At 48.1% G+C, this 17,424-nt stretch overlaps 1 protein-coding gene across 19 annotated transcripts in view; it reads left to right on the forward strand.

Annotated features, from left to right (window-relative positions):
• Positions 1-17,424, forward strand: part of LOC105471806 (myb-like protein A) — a 504,277-nt gene that overhangs the window by 178,691 nt on the left and 308,162 nt on the right. For 4 of the 19 annotated variants that reach the window (XR_011611991.1, XR_011611994.1, XR_011611997.1 and 1 more), the window contains exon 1: positions 1,231-1,704. The exons of 3 other annotated variants lie outside the window; for them this stretch is intronic. Coding sequence is in view for 3 of the 16 variants with exons in the window: in XM_011724552.3 (XP_011722854.1) it covers positions 1,656-1,704 (49 nt within the window). In the remaining 13 variants the exon portion in view is untranslated. Of the gene's footprint in view, positions 1-1,196; positions 1,705-17,424 lie in introns of those variants that run through there. 12 more of the 19 variants (XR_011612001.1, XM_011724550.3, XM_011724551.3 and 9 more) reach the window with 6 other exon arrangements.

The raw sequence follows: 17,424 nt of genomic DNA on the forward strand, positions 1-17,424 counted from the left end.
TTAACTTAATAAAAGTCTTCATAAAGAAGGTAAAGGCTGGCTTTCCACATAGAGAACAAACATAACAACCCACATCTCTGCAGAGATCCTGGTCAATGCATTCTTCTAGTGGGGCTGCCACACCCCTGGGGCCTTGGACAAGCGCCTTGTAGATGACAGGGGCTGGGCTGAAGACTGTCTCTGGGGCTGTGCCTCCTCCCTGTTGCCCACTCTCCCCCTAAAGGAAATGCACTGCAATGAATTGCACAATAAAGGCATTCCTAAATTCTGGAAAACCAGCAGGCTTTGAACTCTCCTGGGGGAAAGAACCATAAAAAACAAAACTGCAAGGAATGAGACTATTTGGCCAAATGGCCAATATGCTACAACTTTCATAGGGAACTCACCGCACTTGGTACTGCCTGATGGAAAAAATGCCCTGAATTTCCCGATAAAAGATCTGAGATGTGGCAAAGGAATAAGCATTTTTTCCCTAAGACATATCTAGCTGTAAATGGAAACTGGGTCTCATGCCTCCGACAAAATATTATTTCCGTATTTACTCTAAACCTTTAGGAGTATCAGAATATAGCCTACATAGCATCAGGTACAAAGCCAAAAAAGGCTTCCAGGGCGCCATTGTTCATCCATGACCTTGACTATGTCACCCCCAGAAACCTTGAGTTGGGCAAATGCAATCACAGCAGCTTTGCTGGCTTCTTGAGCAGCTGCTAAGGATCACATGGATTCTGCTCACACCCAGTGCTTCTCATAATTTAAAAATGCTTGAAGCTGTGGGAGGCTGCCCGGCCCTCTGCATTATTCAAAAGAAAACCAGGAGGCAGCGACAATTCTTGATTCTTGCAGATAAACATTCTCCAACAACTATTAAGAGTTGGATTGCTCTACCTTCATTTAATTCCTTGTTGCTTTACTATTTGGATCTAGCATATTCTTGAAGTCTGAAAGATGGATAGAAAAGATGTAAGTCATGTAAACTGAAAAACAGGGCACCAACCCCCCAACAGACAGCTTTGAAGAGATGATGATTTTAGCTCTTGTGAATTGTTGTGTCAGAGGAACATATGCAGAAGAAAACAGGCACCGCAATGGTTATTACCAGAACAAAGTAAACCTGAACACCTAAAAGAATAAGAAAATATCTCATCCTTCTCTCTACTCTGAACTGCCTTGAAAAGAGCAAGAATTTCATACATGAGCCTGTAGCACATTACAAAATCTTAGTATGTATTTGAAATTCAAATGCACACAAAGTTCATGCATTTTATTTTCCAGTTGTTCTCAAGACTCCTAAATAAAGCATTTCCCCTGTGTGGGCGACCCCTGGGTCCCATGTGGGGTCAGTGTTTGGGTCTCTCTGAGAGGATCAGGAAGGCTGCCCTTCCAGGAAGGGCTGCAGGGACCCTGGGAACCGGACCAGTCCAGCTTACAAGTATGAAGAGAATGTCGGGAGAGGAAGTGGTGGCTATGAGTCAGCATGAGTCATCTCGTTCCAATGAGAATGAAGGCTGAGGTGTGCGCCTTTTTTTTTTTCCTTCTTAGTCGTGTGTACATCATTGGGAATGGAGGGAAATAAATGACTGGATGGTCGCCACTTTTTAAGTTTCAAATTGACATTCTAGGCAAGCGGTGCCTGAGCCCGTGCCTGTCTTCAGATGTTCACAGCACAGTTCCTGGGAAGGTGGAGCCACCAGCCTCTCCCTGGTGAGTATGTTTCTGTCATTTTTAGGGTCGCTTCTGCAGTTTGCCTTGGAGTCTGGGCTGTGGGAAACGCTGCTGCGTCCTGGCGGGGACACTGCGTTTCTTTCAGACTTTGAAGATCTGTCGTTTTAGAAAAGTGGCTGCCTCTGCCCCCAGCCCTGTGGTTACTGTCCTGTAGTGTGACTGTCAGGAGGTGTTTCTCGGTCCTTCATTGCGAGAATGTAGATGCCGGTTGCACATTCTGTTGTCTTGGAAGAAACTGCAGTGCTTGGCTGGAAAATAAGCTGCTCGGGACACCTCTGAGAAGCCAGAGTGAAGCTCAGAGATGGAAGTGGGTATACTTGTGCTAACCCAGGGTTGCTGAGGTTGGCTGAGCTTCCGCTTCTCAGAGGTGGAGGAGAGGCAGCTCCTGAGCCATTTCTGGCCTCGTGGTCGGAGCTGCCCAATTTCGGTGCAAGAAATACCAGAGAGGCAGAACTTTGGCTGCCTTCTCTAAAAGCGTATGAATGATTGCAGGAGCTTATTTTGCGTCCTTTCCTTTTCCTTAACGTTGAAAGTCACAAACTGTAGTAAAATCAGGAAGAACATAAAAATGTTGGGGGTAGCACTGGGGGTGGGGGACTGGGGAGGACTGAGGAGGGGGGCACTCAGTCTTTGAGGCCTGACTTGATCTTGATAGGTATTTCTCAGGCTGTTAGAATTCCGATGAAGCTTAGCTTTACTGTCAAGTAAAATACAGGAAACATTTTTTTTTTAAATGTTGTTCTAGTTACTGTAAATGAAACGGTTAAAATGTCATAAATACCTTATGATAAACATTTTTTCAAATTTGCTTAAAAAGCAACACATCAGTAGGCAGGGTATGACAGGGAGCTTTTTCAGTACAGTCATTTGAGTGTGTGGGCTTCCTGGGTTAATAATGAGTCAGCACCCAATTTCTAAAATTGGAGCAGCTAAGAGAATGTTCAATCTGTCCCTTAGCACAGTACGGTGGCTGGCCGGCCCCCCGTAGGAAGGCTTGGCTGGTGGATCTTTGGTTAAAATTGACTTAGGATGCCCCCATTGTGTAAGTGACCAGCTCCCAGCTTGGGTCCCAGCTCCTCTGGGCTACTGCTGAGAGACCCCCTCTGCTAAGGGATCTGTCTCTAAGGCAGGAGTTAACACATTTGGCTTCCAACCTTTGGCTAACGTTGACGATTTTTAGGTTGTCTTGAGGGAACAGGTTGAACATAGTTTCTGAAATGAAAAATCTAGTGTTTATTAAGGCTAGGGCAGCTGAGGGCCGAGGCTGCATCTGGAGCCTTGAGATGTTCCGCTCGCACGTCACCTCACCGAGGGATTGGGCGGGAGAGTCGGTCACCGAGTGAACTTCAAAGTTGGCGCTCTGCATGTGACGTGTAGCGTGGGAAGATTAAGTCAGCTTAAAATGAGAGAACAAGATCCCAAGGAAGAAAACCTCCCCAGAACCTTACTCTTTTATAGATAAAAGAAGATACATATTGAGAAAATTAAAAAAATAAAATGAAATAGTTGGGCTGCAAACCAGCAGCTCTAGGACCAGATGCAGCCTTGGTGAAGGCATCCCCCACCAGATTCTGTTTGGCCTGCTCAGGATTGTTTTTTTTTTGGTGTTGAGATAACTGTGGGTGGGGTCCATGCTCTCCGGATCTCAGGCGCTGCCACACCCTGATGCCACAAAGCTTGGAGAGTGCGATTACAGGGAGGCTCAGAAGCCAGGCTAAGGGCCTGCCAGCCTCGTGGGGCTGCCGTGTGGTCCCCATGGTTTAGCATCCGCCCAGCCCCCAGAACAGGGCCTGGATGGAGAAGGAGCTCCATCAACACTAACTCTGCTAGACTCTCTTATTAATTTGCCCTCTGAAGGCACTTGGGCTTGTGGTCCTTGAGTTAGCTCCACGCCTTTTTCAAGAAAGATCCTGCAGTTCCAACGTGAGCAGTGGTTGTTTCCCAGGCTAACAATCCCGTGCCAACTAGGAGCCTCCACAAGTCAGGTGCCAGGCATTTCTAAGCCGGGAGAGCAGCCCCACTTGTCTCTCTGGGTGAGTCCTCTCAGGGTGAGACCCTGTCTCCTTGTAAGCACTTGGAGACGTGCCACCTTCATGGAGACGGGAGCCAGTAAAAGGCAAACTGCCTTAGACAGCGCTTCCGTGCGGTGTGGACACCAACATTCACTCATCCTTGTTTCAGAGAAGGTGCCGGGTCCCAGACATGTGCTTATCACTGGGTCCCACGTCCTTCAATTCTTTAAAGGGTTTTGAGGTGGCTGATTTTTATTCCATACATTGATCATGTTTTTTCATGCAGAATTTGGGCAGTTGTCTGGACAGTAGGAGTTGAGTCACCTCCTACCCATGAGAAACAAGCCTGTAGGGGGACTGACATTATCACTTCTGTCATCAAGAAATAAGGCCGTGGGCATCCTGAATATATAGCATGTATTAATCGAACTGCGAAAATGAAATGCAGCCAGTGATGACTGCTGGAAGTTGGTCAATGTCCTGTTGTCACGGTGCCCTCAGCCTAGGGACTGGCCTGTGGCTCACTGGACCTGTCTCCCACTCTCCACCTCTCATCAGCACCTGGACCTGGTGCACCTGGTCTACCTCATGTCCAGCATTTTCCACGGTACCTGACTGCTGTCCCCACCCCTTGTTGTTGTGTGGTGAACTCGTCCCTATATTGGCAAGTTACTTAATTCCTTGGTGTCCTGCCTTCCTCATTGTAAAATGTGAATAGTCATAGCACGAGTGTCATGAGTTCTTGTGAAGATTTTATGATTAGCACACAAGTTACAAGGAGACACGATAACTGTTACGTACATACTCATTCGTTCAGAAATATAACAGAAAGCTTAGTGTCTCCATCTGGGTCCCTCTGCCCTGTGGGAATCCATAAAGAATTGATTCGCATCCCCCGGAAGTGAGATCCCTCTGCGTCATCAATTACATGGCATGTTCTGCATTTACAGGACATTGATTTATTAGGTAAATGGGGAATTGGTTCGCTCCAGGAAAACCTGGAGTTCTAGATATCATCATCATCATCATCATCATCATCATCATGGTCATCGTCATTGACATCTCACAATAAGAACTCCCATTGTATTCAGCCCTAACTATATGGTAGCAACTTTACGGTATTCCCTTTACCCTCTCCCCACCCCAATATCCATCCTGGAAGATGGGAAGGATGATTGGTTTGTTGACTCACTCAAGGCGGTGGGACTCTCCAGCAGGCATCAGGCATGGCATCTGCTTCAAAGAACGTGTTGGCGGCAACAGGGGAGCCCCTTGCACTCACTCAGGCAGGAGAATCAGGAAAAGCAGCAGCTCTGCAGGGCTTTGTGTGTAATCCAACCAGACTGAAGCCACAGGCCAGGAAACTGAGGACGGTTGGCTTCAGACCTACCCTGGAGTGGAAGCAGCTGGATTCTGTCCTCACGCTTCCTGTCTAAAGCCAGCTAGAGTGAATTTCTAGTCATCTAGATTCGGGTTATTTGGAAATCATCGCAGTATCTGGAGATGACTCATATTGAAAAAAATTAAATAAGATACACTTAAAACTTAACCCAGCATGAACATAACATGGCCTTTCCTTGTCAATTCTGAAGAAGATCTTTCAAGTTTGTGCAGTGCCTTAGAAGCCAGATGCTCTCTTCCATTCTGCCAGGGTCCTAAAGAAGTACTACTGTGTCCTTTTGATCACTCTGCCTTGATCACTCTGTCCCGTCACTCTGCTATTTCACCTGTCAGTGAAATACCTGGTACCGGCCTGTCAACATGAAGCATTGAATGCTTTACACGTCTCCATCCGGATTGTTTAGGCTTTGAATGCCGAGAAGTATCTGCACTTTGTTGGTCAATTGTAGTTGGTGCTAATTTGTGGGGAGTTTTTCCTGCAACTTCCCCTTGTGCCATAATCCAGAGGATCTCCCTCTGCCCCCAGTGCTGTAGGCTAGGCAGGTATGGGCCTGGCTCAGGGCTGTCGGTCAAGGATTGGACTCTCTATAGGTTCTGGAGGGTTCTGGTTAGATCACAGAGCTCAGGCAAGGAAAAGACAATAATAGATCAGAAGGAAGTTGGGCCATCAGGAAGGATGAGTGGGCAGGATGCTTGGTGGTGTGAGAGGATTCCTTCTGATTAAAAAAATAGAGGTTATTGCACTTTGTGTAATCAGAAAAGCTAAGGGTGACAGCAGATCTTATCCATTGTGGTTTTCCTGCTTATCTTTTGCTTTAGGACTGATTACCCTGCGAGTGAGGGCTTCTGCTACAGGGTCTTGTAGCTCTTCTCTTCATCCTGCCCTTTAAAAAATTTATCAGACTAAAAATCACAGGAATTTTAATGATGGCAGAAAATGTATTATTTTGGCTGTTCTCGCTGGACAAATAACTTACAGAGTGTGAGACGGATGTGTAAGTTTCTATCAATTCAACTAGGTACAAGCGAAAATGTGTAAAATAGCAAGGGCTTCGAAAAGAGTCAGGCTTAATTTCTCTTGCACAGAAAAAGGATTCTGTTGCTCTTTCTGTCCCGTCCTCAAACAGGAAACAGGTTGTCTGGGACAAGGGTCAACAGGCAGCCTGTTCATCCATTTGCCTACTCTGCCATCCTTAGCACTCGCTTCCTTCTTCCAAGTTATCTTATGCTTCAAGAAGGCTGCTGGAGCTCCTGCCATCACTTCTGCATTCCAGACGGAAGGGAGGAAGGAAGTGGCGGGCAAAAGGCAAAGCCTCCTAGATGTCAGACTCCTCTGCAGGCCTTTCCTTGAATTCCCAGCTAACACTTTCACCCTAGTCTTTTACTGGCCACCCTATCTGTAAAGCAGCTGGAGGAGAAAGATGGAGGAGTGAGGCAAGGCCCTGAGATGATGCAGAGCAAGGGTCACACAAGGGGGGACTCAGGTCGAAGGTGAAATGGCAGCAAGCACCCTCCCTCCAAAACCCACCACCTCCTTATGAATCCCTTTGGCCTTGATTATGCCAGTAGATAACGTGTATGTGACAGTTTCAGCTTCTCTGGCCTTTGATCAGGTTGAATTATGTGAATAGGCTCCATGTCCTTGGAGATGAACCTGTTCTAAAAATTTTAAGCAACCCAGCCATTTGGCTCTTTGCTGGAAAGTAGCCTGACTTTTGAAGCCAAGTCTGGACAGTTTCCTTGCTGCACCTTGGGACTCAAAGGACACGGTCCTGACTCAGAAGGAGCTGGCTTTGAGGGAAGGGGTGAGTCATGAACCCAGACACAGCAGACATTCCTGGTGCCAGTCTCCTGGGGGGAATTTATGATGGCCTTACATAATTGGGCTTATATATGTTTCACTAGAAAGACAAAAATAGGAGTGAATTGTCTGCCAATTCACTATCACCTCCTTGGGGTCTAAGAGCCAGGCTGATGGTTCAAAGCTGGGACCCTCTATGTATTAACAGTGTGATCCTTAACCCCTCTTTGTCCCAATTCCACATCTGAACAATGGGGATGATAATGGTAGACTCTGCCATATATGGTTCTGAGGACTAAGTGGGGCCACATGTGCAAAGAATCCGGAACAGTGCCTGGCCCCAAGTCAGCCCTCAGTCAACATAGCAGTGTTTGGATTGTCCTTATTACTTTATCGGATGCATGATAAATACTGGTTAAATGCATGAATGAAAAGAAATCCTACTTGATTTTAACACGAAAATCAAACAAGTGACTTCTGTCCCTTTGAATACCCTCCTCTAAGTTGTCCAAAGTCCTTGAAGCTACCATCTCCTTGGTACCCTTCCTGATGCCTCTGGTGCGGGCAATGTGGTTACTTCAACACATAGACCCTGGTTACAGAGAAGCTGAGTGATCTGTCCCCAGGCCCACTCACAGGACAGAGTACTATACAATATCAATCTGGTTTTCTTCAGAACTCTGTTGCAGAGACTTTAGTATGCATTCTCTTCTGCTTCCTCTGTTGTCAACCACAACCCCGTGTTGTTAGGGACAACAGTGTGCCTGGTTAAAAAACGGTATTTCCTAGTCTCCTTTACAGATATGGTGGCCAATGAAAGATGTAGGCTGAAAGGATTAGCTAGGGATTCTAGGAAAGCTCTCTAAAGGAGCTTGCCCTCTAGTAGGCTTAGCCTTTTGCACCTGAATTCCCTCCTTCCCCCTGTCTGGAACGCAGACGTGATGGCTGGAACTCCAGCAGCCTTCATGAAGCCATAACACAACATGGAGGAAGGAAACCAGTGCTAAGGATGGCAGAGCAGGCAGATGGTCACAGGTCTTTGAGTGACCAGTTATTTTGCCTGGATATTTGACTATTTTTGGAGCCGGATGCAGATGGAGGTGGGAAAATTATTCCTGCTGACATTCAATCTGTAGGAGTATTTGTCAGAGTGTCAGGGTCACCTCTGTGTGGAGCTGCCTTTCAGGTCTCTGGTATGGGGGCAGGGGTCATGGCCTTATGGTGACACCCAGGGACTCCAGTTACTTTGGCCTTTGCAGACTACTTTCTTATGAAAAAGCAGAATGTGACTGCCCTGGCAGAAAGATAAATGTCATCCAGGCTGATCCATTATTATACATTCATTTTCATTTATTTGTGGTTTCCCTCTGATTTTAAAAGAAATCAAAATTAAAACACTTTTCAGGCCCCTAACAGCATCATGGGCCCCATGCACTGTGCCCAGTGTGCCCAATGGGCATGCAGGCCCCAGGAGGGCAGAGAGCAATCACAGAAGGACTTGCCCTGGCCAACATAGGCTGGTCTCTCTAGGGGCAGCTTCAGAATTTTGGATTACCCAGAGATGCACGGCGGGAAATGTGGACCTAACTCTTGCCTCTGAGGAAGGCAGGCAGGCTTGGTTTCATGTACTGTTGGTGAGCCCGACATCCTCAATGCTCACTCGAGCTTTGGAAATGACAAGCAGGATTTTCAGAACAGGATTATCTGTCCTGTCCCTGTTTTAATTTCAGCCTCCTTATTCCCCCTGTAATAATGTGCTACACTGCCTCAATGTATTTGTTTAGTGGGTATGAATTCCAGTCTATAATGCTAAGGGATCAAATATGTGACATAACTTTACTCTAGAAATCTCTAAATTATGTGAAATCTGCTCCAAGCTCGCCCTGCCCTACCTCACCCTTTCTACCTGGTTATTGGGAGATTAAAATTCTGTCATTATTGGGGATCCTTGCTTGTCACAATGCTCCAGATGTCATCAAGCGATCTTGGGCTTAGGTGATGCCAGGAAACCTGGGCGGGAGTTCCATTGTCTGCGGTGGCTGCTACCACTGCAACTTCGACACCTGGATCCTCAGTGTGTGGGGGGCTCTGGGAGCTGCTCAAGGCCTGCTCCAGCTGGGGTGGTCCCCACACCTCTCTTGATCTGTCCTCTAACCACAGGCTCTGCTGCTGGAAATGTGTCGCTGCTCTCCTGGCCACGGTGTGAGCTCCCGGTCTCAGCAAATGCACCCAGCAATGTCTGATGGGGCACCCTCTGTGGGCCTTGTCCTGCTTGCTGCTAGCTGCTGCTGGGCCTCACCCAGCCTGGGCCTCCTGTCTCAGTCTGAAGGCCAAGAGACAGCAGTGACAGCAGAAGAGGCAGACACAGAAACCTCTCTGAGGACCCGGGGAAGTCACAAGGTGGCTTCCCAAACTCTCTAGTGCAGCCCGGTCTGATAGAACCTCCTGCAAGGATGGAACAGTTCTGTACCTGTGCTGGTCAATGCAGTGGCCACGAGCCACATGTGGTTACTAAGCAACCACATGTGAAATGTGGCTACTGTGACTAGGAACTGGATTGAAAGTTTTATCGAATTTCAATTAATTTTCATTTAAATGCCCACAACTGCAGGTGGCGTGTAGCTACCAGGTTGGACAGCACACATGAGGAGCACAGACTCCTGATCTGGGAGCCTTGAAAGATGAGCCGTCACTCTGATGAGGGGGAGGGCCTGAACTGAGTCCTGCAGTGGCACTAGGCAGGTCTTCAGAGGGGTTGGTGACCCCTCTGAGGTGCATAACCCCTGGGCCAGGAGCAGTGGCTAGTCAGGTTGGGGTCCCTGGCCTCGGCCACGAGTGGCCACTAGTGGAAACCTCAATGTCTCCACCTCCAGTGGGCTCTCAGGCCTCACATGCCCATGCCAGGGTAAGGGACCTGTCGAGGAGGATGCCCTGGCACCCAGAGCACCTCTGCTGTTTGTCCTGACAGTTCCCTTGGGCTGGGGGCCCCAGGTGCAGGGCACGTGCAGCCAGACTGTCCAGCCTTGTGGTATTTGTGCGTGAACTTTCCTGCGTGGGGATAGACAGCCTTATTCTTGTTTGTGTAAAGCCATTCCAGGAACTATTAATAGTTAGACTGGCATACATAAGCCTCAGGCTTGGTTCTTGTTAGTGTCCTACAAGTCTCCCAAACTTTACTCTTTTGGCTTTTTAAGGGAGAGGCATTATACTACATTCAGGCACAATTGACAAGAAACATACAAGCTGTGAGGAGACGAGCAGACCCAGGGCCCCAGGCCTGAGCCTCTTTTCTCTCCCATGCTCTGCCTGCTCAAGTTACCTTGAGCACAAATGATGTCCTTCTGTGTGTGGGATCACAGACTGAAATGCGGGGCCATCCCTCCCCTGAAGTCACCCCTCAAATTCCCCACATGATTTTACTCTTGGCTACTCCCCAGTTGGCCGTAGTTTGCTGGGCCATGTGACCTGGGAGGGGCTCAGAAGGCACAATGAAGCCACCGCCAGGGCTGAGCCTCAGCTCAGCCAGCTACTTACTGCATGCATGGCAACTGCATGTATTAACACCTACTGACCTCAGTTTCCTCACCCGTAAACTAGGAATAGAGAACAATTACCACAGAGAGTTGTTCAGAGGATGCAAAGAGTTCTTGCATGAAAACTTCTTAGGAAAGTGCTGCACGTGGTAGGTATTCAATAGCATTAGCTATTTGGATTGGAATTAGTGGCTTTTTGCCATTTACTCCTGACCATAGGAGCTGTTCTCTGGGTCCCAGCTCTCCATTCCAGCAATGATCTCTCTCCTCCAACCCCGGCATTGGAGGAGTACCACAATCCTGCCTCCAGGTTTCATTTGCTGACACCCAGGGGCAGGATTAGGTGTAGAGTGCTGGACATGTAAGGGAAGAGGTTCAATTGTCCATCTGTTTAGTTATTTATTCGTTATTCAATAAATGTTAATTGAGACCACTCAGGGCAGGTGAGAAGCAGTGCGGTTGTGAGGAGGGCTGTTAGTGGGGGAGATGCTGGTGCTGGTGGCTTTCCTGTATGAATATGGCAGCTAGTGCACGGACATGAAGAGGTAATCAGGGACACCATGGGGATGTTAAAAACTCTGCTGATGTGGAATCAGAATCCCTAGGCCAGTCCTGCCTTCCTCTTGCTTAGCTGTGTGGCCATGATCGAGGGTCCTCTTTGATCCTCCGTGATACATGGGCGAGGTGACCCACAGTGGCGGATGCCCAATCATCCAGCATGGAGTCATCATTACTAAGACACCTTTACTTGGAGTCACGATTGTCAGTGTGAAGGACACTTCCCACCTTAGAAGCCCTTCTCTATGAGCCCTCAGAGGGCTGTCTAATCCACAAGCCCTTTGCCTCCCACAGAGGCAGCCCAGCGCATCACTGCAAAGCACTAGCTGAGAAGATGTTCTATAAATTATCCAAAGCCTATTCTCTGGCACATCCATGGTTTGGACCTAGCTCTGCCCCCGAAGTCATATAAGCATAGCCGTGATGGGAAGGATGGTGATAACTCAACATGCCCATTCATATTCATTGAGCATGTATTCTGTCCCAGAAACTGCTGAATTACTGCGTGAGCCCCAGCTCCTTCCATACCAAAGCCCTTCCGACTGCATGGACCTCACCACTTGTGTTCAAGCTCTTCCTTCTTCTCATCGTTCCTGGAAAGATTCTTTATGTGCTGAGGTGTTCAGCTACCCTTGACCTTGTGCTGCCTTCCACAGCATCTACTTGGCAACTTTCCAATGTCCCTCTTCACGTGGGCACAGTGACCTCCCTTGTCTGGTTTTTGGCAACCATATCCATCTGTTGGACCCAGGCACGGCACTTGCAGCCAGCTGACCTCCCTGCGATTCTGTGTGGAAATGTGCTGCAAAGTCACATGTCTCTAAATGTGTGTGTGTGTGTGTGTGTGTGTATGTGTATGTGCGTGTGTGTATGTGTGTATATATATATATATCTTTTAGAGACAAGATCTCACTCTGTCGCTCAGGCTGGAGTACAGTGAAGCAATCATAGCTCACTGCAGCCTTGAACTTCTGAGCTCAAGTGACCCTTGACCTCAGACTCCTGAAAAGCTGAGACTACAGACATGTGGCACCATGCCTGGCTAATTTTAAAATATTTTTTTGGTAGAGATGGGGGTCTCACTATGTTGTCCAGGCTAGTCTCAAACTCCTGTCCTCCAGTGATCCTCCCACCTCTGCCTCTCAAAGTGCTGGGATCATTCTGCATATGAGGTGGTGAGTTTTTAAAAAAACTTTAACCAAAGTAGAAGTTTACATTATCCTTGGTGTTGCCTTTTAGATTTAGCCCATTATTCTCTAATATAAAACATGAAGCTCCATGTCGTCTATAACTTGGAGTGGTATCCCCTTTGCATCTTCACCAGAAGACCACTTGGATCAGTGAAGACCAAGAGCAGAGACCTGTGACATCCACTAGCGATTGTCTTCACTGCTGCCACTATCCCAGTGCTCTCGGACACCGCATTGAACACGAATATCTCCCCTTGCTGCACAAGTTTCACTGATGGGGGTAAAGGGAGTTATGAAATGTAACATATGATCAAATATGTGATAGCGATCCCACAGACGAATGGAGCGGGCGGGGATGATTTAGACGCTCAGCCAGGCTTCTCCTGATGGATACCCATCCTTCTCTGTTGTTCTCTCTTTACTGCATCCTCAAGCACGGAGAACTTTGGGTGAGGTTAGCTAACTTCAGGGCAGCTGTGAATTAGATACTGGCTGTAAGTTACCTCCAACATCCAGAGCATGTAAACGCTCGGCTGTCGATGATTGTAATTTCCGTTGTTTATACATAGTCACATCCTCAGTTTGTGGGGTGGATGCATTTGATTCAATTCAGATATGCCTTTCAAGCTGGCCCTGCTCAGCCGGGCCTGACAGGCACATGGCTCATCTCATCTGCATATAACAGTCTCTTTGAAGTCCCCAGAAGTGCCTGCTCAGAGTCATGCGCAGGAGGGAAGAGGTAAGACACAGAATGAGTACAGACTGCCACCCAGCCGCAGAAGAGGTGACTGCACACCACAGGTTCCTGGTAAGGAGGTGACTCACCCGCCGACTGTCTCACCTGTCCAACGTGTGTGTCACCTGCTCTGTGTTCACCCACTGGGTTCATCAGAGGGGCACTTGGACAAAACAGGAACGCCACTGGAGAGGGGAACAAGTGCTGCCCCCAAGTCCTTCCCTGCCCCTTAGAGTAATGCAGCCGCTGTCAGCCCATCCTCACCCCCACCTGCCCTTAGCTTGCCAGAATTATCAGAATCTCTCAATTCTAATTTCAACCCTTCTCTGTGAAAATGAAAAGGTGGTGGCAGGCAATGGACACCCTATTGAAATAGAAACTGTTCTTCATATGTCAGAAAACAGTCCCAGAGTAATCTGGGAGTAATCTGAGCAAACGGATTCAAAGGATTATTACAATTTCTTAGTCTTCTACTGCTGCAAAAGTGGCATTCTTTGATTCTTATGTTTGAGGTTCTAATTGCAGGACCTATGAGAGATCAGTCATGTTGCTTACACTGTGTGTAGTGAATCAATGTTATTCTGAAGGGCCTCCTGGAAGCAGAAGGGATTGGAGAATGTATGTCTTTTAACATGATCGTTCCCATCCTATGGGGGTTAGGCACTCTTAACTCATGTTGCAGATGAGTAAACTGAGGCTTTTGAGATTTGAGGGTGCATAGCTTGAGGTAGAGGTGGAATTTCCAGCGTCATCCAAGAAACCACGAATCTCCGATAGCTTGCACACATCCAGGTCTGCTGGATCCTACTTTCTAAGACCACTTGCAGATTAGGAGACTTCAAACAAATTATTTCCAAGGGAGGGCATCTTTCTTTGTAACCCCTACCCTGGCAATTCTCCATGGCCTCCGGGAATCCAGCCGGAAGCTCTGCGATGAGTCCTGGGGAACTCTTTTGCCCAGGCAGGTGCTGTAGGTACTCATCTGGAAAAAGGCGCTCATGACAGGTGGTGCCAACCTTCCACGGATGCTTTTCAGCATCTCTTGAGATGAGGATACAGAATTTCTCTTTCACCCTGTAAATGTGGTAAATGAGGGAATAGGATTTCCAGCTCTAATTTTTCTGAATAGGATTCAAAAATGAAACTGAATAAAAAGGTATCCAGTGAAAAACACACACCCATCCCCATCTCCCATCCAGTTCCCTCCACAACCCTTTTCTTAGTTTCTTATATGTCTTTTCAGAGTTTCTTTATGCAAATATGGTATAAACAAAAAAGAATGGGCCTTTTTCTTCTCTTCCTTATTTTCCACAAAATCTATCAAAATGGGTTTTTTTGTTTGTTGTTGTTGTTGTTTCATTTTGTTTGAGACAGGGTCTCACTCTCACCCAGGCTGGAGTGCAGTGGCACGATCACGGTTCACTGCAGCCTCGACCTCCGCAGGCTCAGGTGATCCTCCCATCTCAGCCTTCTGAGTTGCTGGGACTACAAGCATGCACCATCATGCATGGCTAATTTTTCTATTTTTTGTAGGGACAGGGTTTTGCTGTGTTGCCCAGGCTCATGTCAATCTCCTGGACACAACGAGCAATCTGCCTGCCTCAGCCTCACAATGTGTTTTTTTAATGTTAAACCTCTTTTTGTGTTGAGAGGCCTGGCTTGTGTGTTTGAGCTCAGCTGCCTACCTTTGCAGCTGTAAATGTCAGGGCTCCAGGAGGGCTGGCTGGGTCTCTCCTCCTCCCCTGTAGGGTGAGTGGGGCCCTGAGCTTATCCAGGCATCCGCAGGGGAAGTGTGGATGGATGGATGGATGGGCAGGCCCTGGCCTTTAGGGAATGCGCTGTGTGTGGTCTTCTAGCCCCAGCAAAGTCCCAGGGGGCCCGAGCGGGAAGTCGCCATCCTCAGGGGGTCTGAGTGGGGAGTCGCCATCCTCAGGGTCAGTCGTGGTTTCGAATTGAGCTCCTGGGGGCGGAGACTGCATTCCCCGGGGGACAATCTGATAGCTAGAAATGAGAGCAGTGACTTGGACGCTGTGTAATTCAGGAGGGTCCCAGTCCCTCAGAGTCACCTGGACACCAGATTGTATTTACAAAACAGATGGATGAGGAAATGGAGATTGGGTCTTCAAAAGAATTAATCTCAGATTTTATTTATTTATTTTAAAAATATTAATTTTTCCCAAAGACCCTTTCCAAGTCAAGAATTGTTTTAAAAACCAGCCTAGCGAAGACAAATGCTGTCTGTGGCAGAAGGCACCGCAAGGAGCTGAGGCTGACTTATGTTTCTCCTCTGGGCTAGGTGCGCCTCTAAGGGGTTCACACACTTTAACCCCCTTAGTGACCCTACATGCTCATCCCCATTTCTTAGACGGGAAGCAGAGCCAGCTCACAAGTCGGGGAGCCACAGTTCCAGCCCAGGTGGCACTGGGCCCTGCCTGCCCCAGCCAGATCCTCAGGAGCACACGGCACCCCACGCGCGTGCAGGGGACAGCTGTCCTCACAGAAGCAGCCCCGGGGCCTACAGGACTTCCTGGGGTTTACCCTCAGAGCACCCATGAGGTTAGAATCAGAAAGCCCGGGAGTCAGGAGACCCAGGGCAGCTGGAGGTCTTTGCTGAGGCACAGCAGCCCCGTCTGGAGACCTCCCTGAGAGGCACTTCCTGAGGAGTCTGGTGGATTTTGAGCTGCTTTTAAAACAACCTTCTCCTTAGCATAGACGCTGACACTGAAGGGAAAGAAAGCAAATGGTCCGTTCTCAGTGGGAAGGCAACTTGCTTTCAGGGCAGCGAGTTTGGGGGAAGAGGACTGGTAGAAGACACGACTAAGAAAGTGAGTAGGAGTCCAGACGTGTGTGAATCATCCTTTAGGGCCTCCATGTGTGTGACGGGTTGACTTGTGTCTTCCAACATTCACATGTGGACGTCCTCGCCCCTGGCAGCTCAGAAAGTGACCTTATTTGGAAACAGTGCCATTGCCGATGTAATTAGTTCAAATGAGGTCATGCTGGAGTTGGGTGGGCCCCTCATCCCATACCACTGGTGTCCTTATAAGAAGGGGAAATTTCAAGACAGACTTACACACAGGGAGTACACCATGTGAAGACCGGGCTTACACAGCTACACCACCAGAAGCTGAGAGAGACGCTGGAACACAGCCTTCCCTTTGGAGGCAGCCTGGGTCGGCGGGCACTGTGATCTCAGACTTCCAGCTTTCAGAACTGTGAGACATATTTTATTGTTTAAGCCACTTATTTTTTGGTACTTTCTTACGGCAGCCCTAGCAGATGCTAATCCAGCGTGCATTCTGACAGAGGGCGAAGGGGGCTCCTCAAGTCCCAGGTCCAGCTTGGTGTGGTTCAGCTACTCGAGAGACATTTGCTGCTAATGGATGAGCAATCAATCTGGACGCAGGAAATCATTTTTTATTTGGGTGAATACAATATTCTCATTTTGTTTTAACTTTTCCTAAAAGTTAAATCAAGGTTCAAAAGAAAATTGAGGTTCAAAGAAAATTTTTGGTCTTTACATGTGCTAAAAAGAAAAAACAGAAAGACAGACTCATTTCATCTTTATATGGGATGTGATCCATGCTCTGGTGGGCTACAGAGTGTGTCTCGATGCGGGTCCCTGTACTCCGTGCGAGGTTGGCGGCCGAGCCACGGTTCCCATGTGAGCAGGACAGCAGTCTCACCTCACACCGAGCACCTTGCCCGAACATGGAACTTTCACCCACGTTGCCATTGTCCCGCTCCCTTTCCCTCCTTGGAGGTTCACACTCGTCTCTCCAAATTAAAATTTACAAAGAGAGGAGATGGAGGCTCCCAAGTGACCACAAAGTCACATTTTATGTGAGACCTTTTTGCCTCATTTGCTAGTTATTGAACAAAGGTGACTCTGAACCTGGCAGAAGCACGGGTTCAACACACAGTTCAGAAAAACAGGAACCATCAATTCGTAAGAACTTAAAGAAAAAAATAGTTTAAAGAACTGAGAAGTTGCCACATTATAGTGAAAGAATGTCGGGTTTTGGAAATGACAAAAACGAGCAATCTTCACCTCGAAAATCCGGTGGAGTCAGTTACACAAGACATAACCGCACACAAACATGGCATTTCTGATAATATAATGGCATTTACAGTCAAGAAGCTTCTGTCAGAGTATTTCATGGAAAGTTATTTTAGTAGCAAGGGTAGCCTTCAGCAGTGAGTATTCGTCAAGAGAGTGAAACCTTGACTTCAAAGTCAAGAGGCGGAGGAGTGAGGACTCAGATCTGGAGGCGACCTGCAGGGCGGGTGCCCACACACAGGTGCCCCAGCTGTGGACATCCCACGTGCACGGGAGTGGGCCAAAGAGAGGCCCATGGATCCCTGCCCACCTCAGAAATGTCAGCAGGCAGCTGGGGGGCATTTGGACTCCAGCCGGGACACCCTCGTGGCCGGGCAGGGGATGCAGGCACCACAGGTCACAGTAGTT

The sequence above is a fragment of the Macaca nemestrina genome, chromosome 13 (assembly GCF_043159975.1).
Source record: "Macaca nemestrina isolate mMacNem1 chromosome 13, mMacNem.hap1, whole genome shotgun sequence".
NCBI classification, from domain to species: Eukaryota; Metazoa; Chordata; class Mammalia; order Primates; family Cercopithecidae; genus Macaca; species Macaca nemestrina.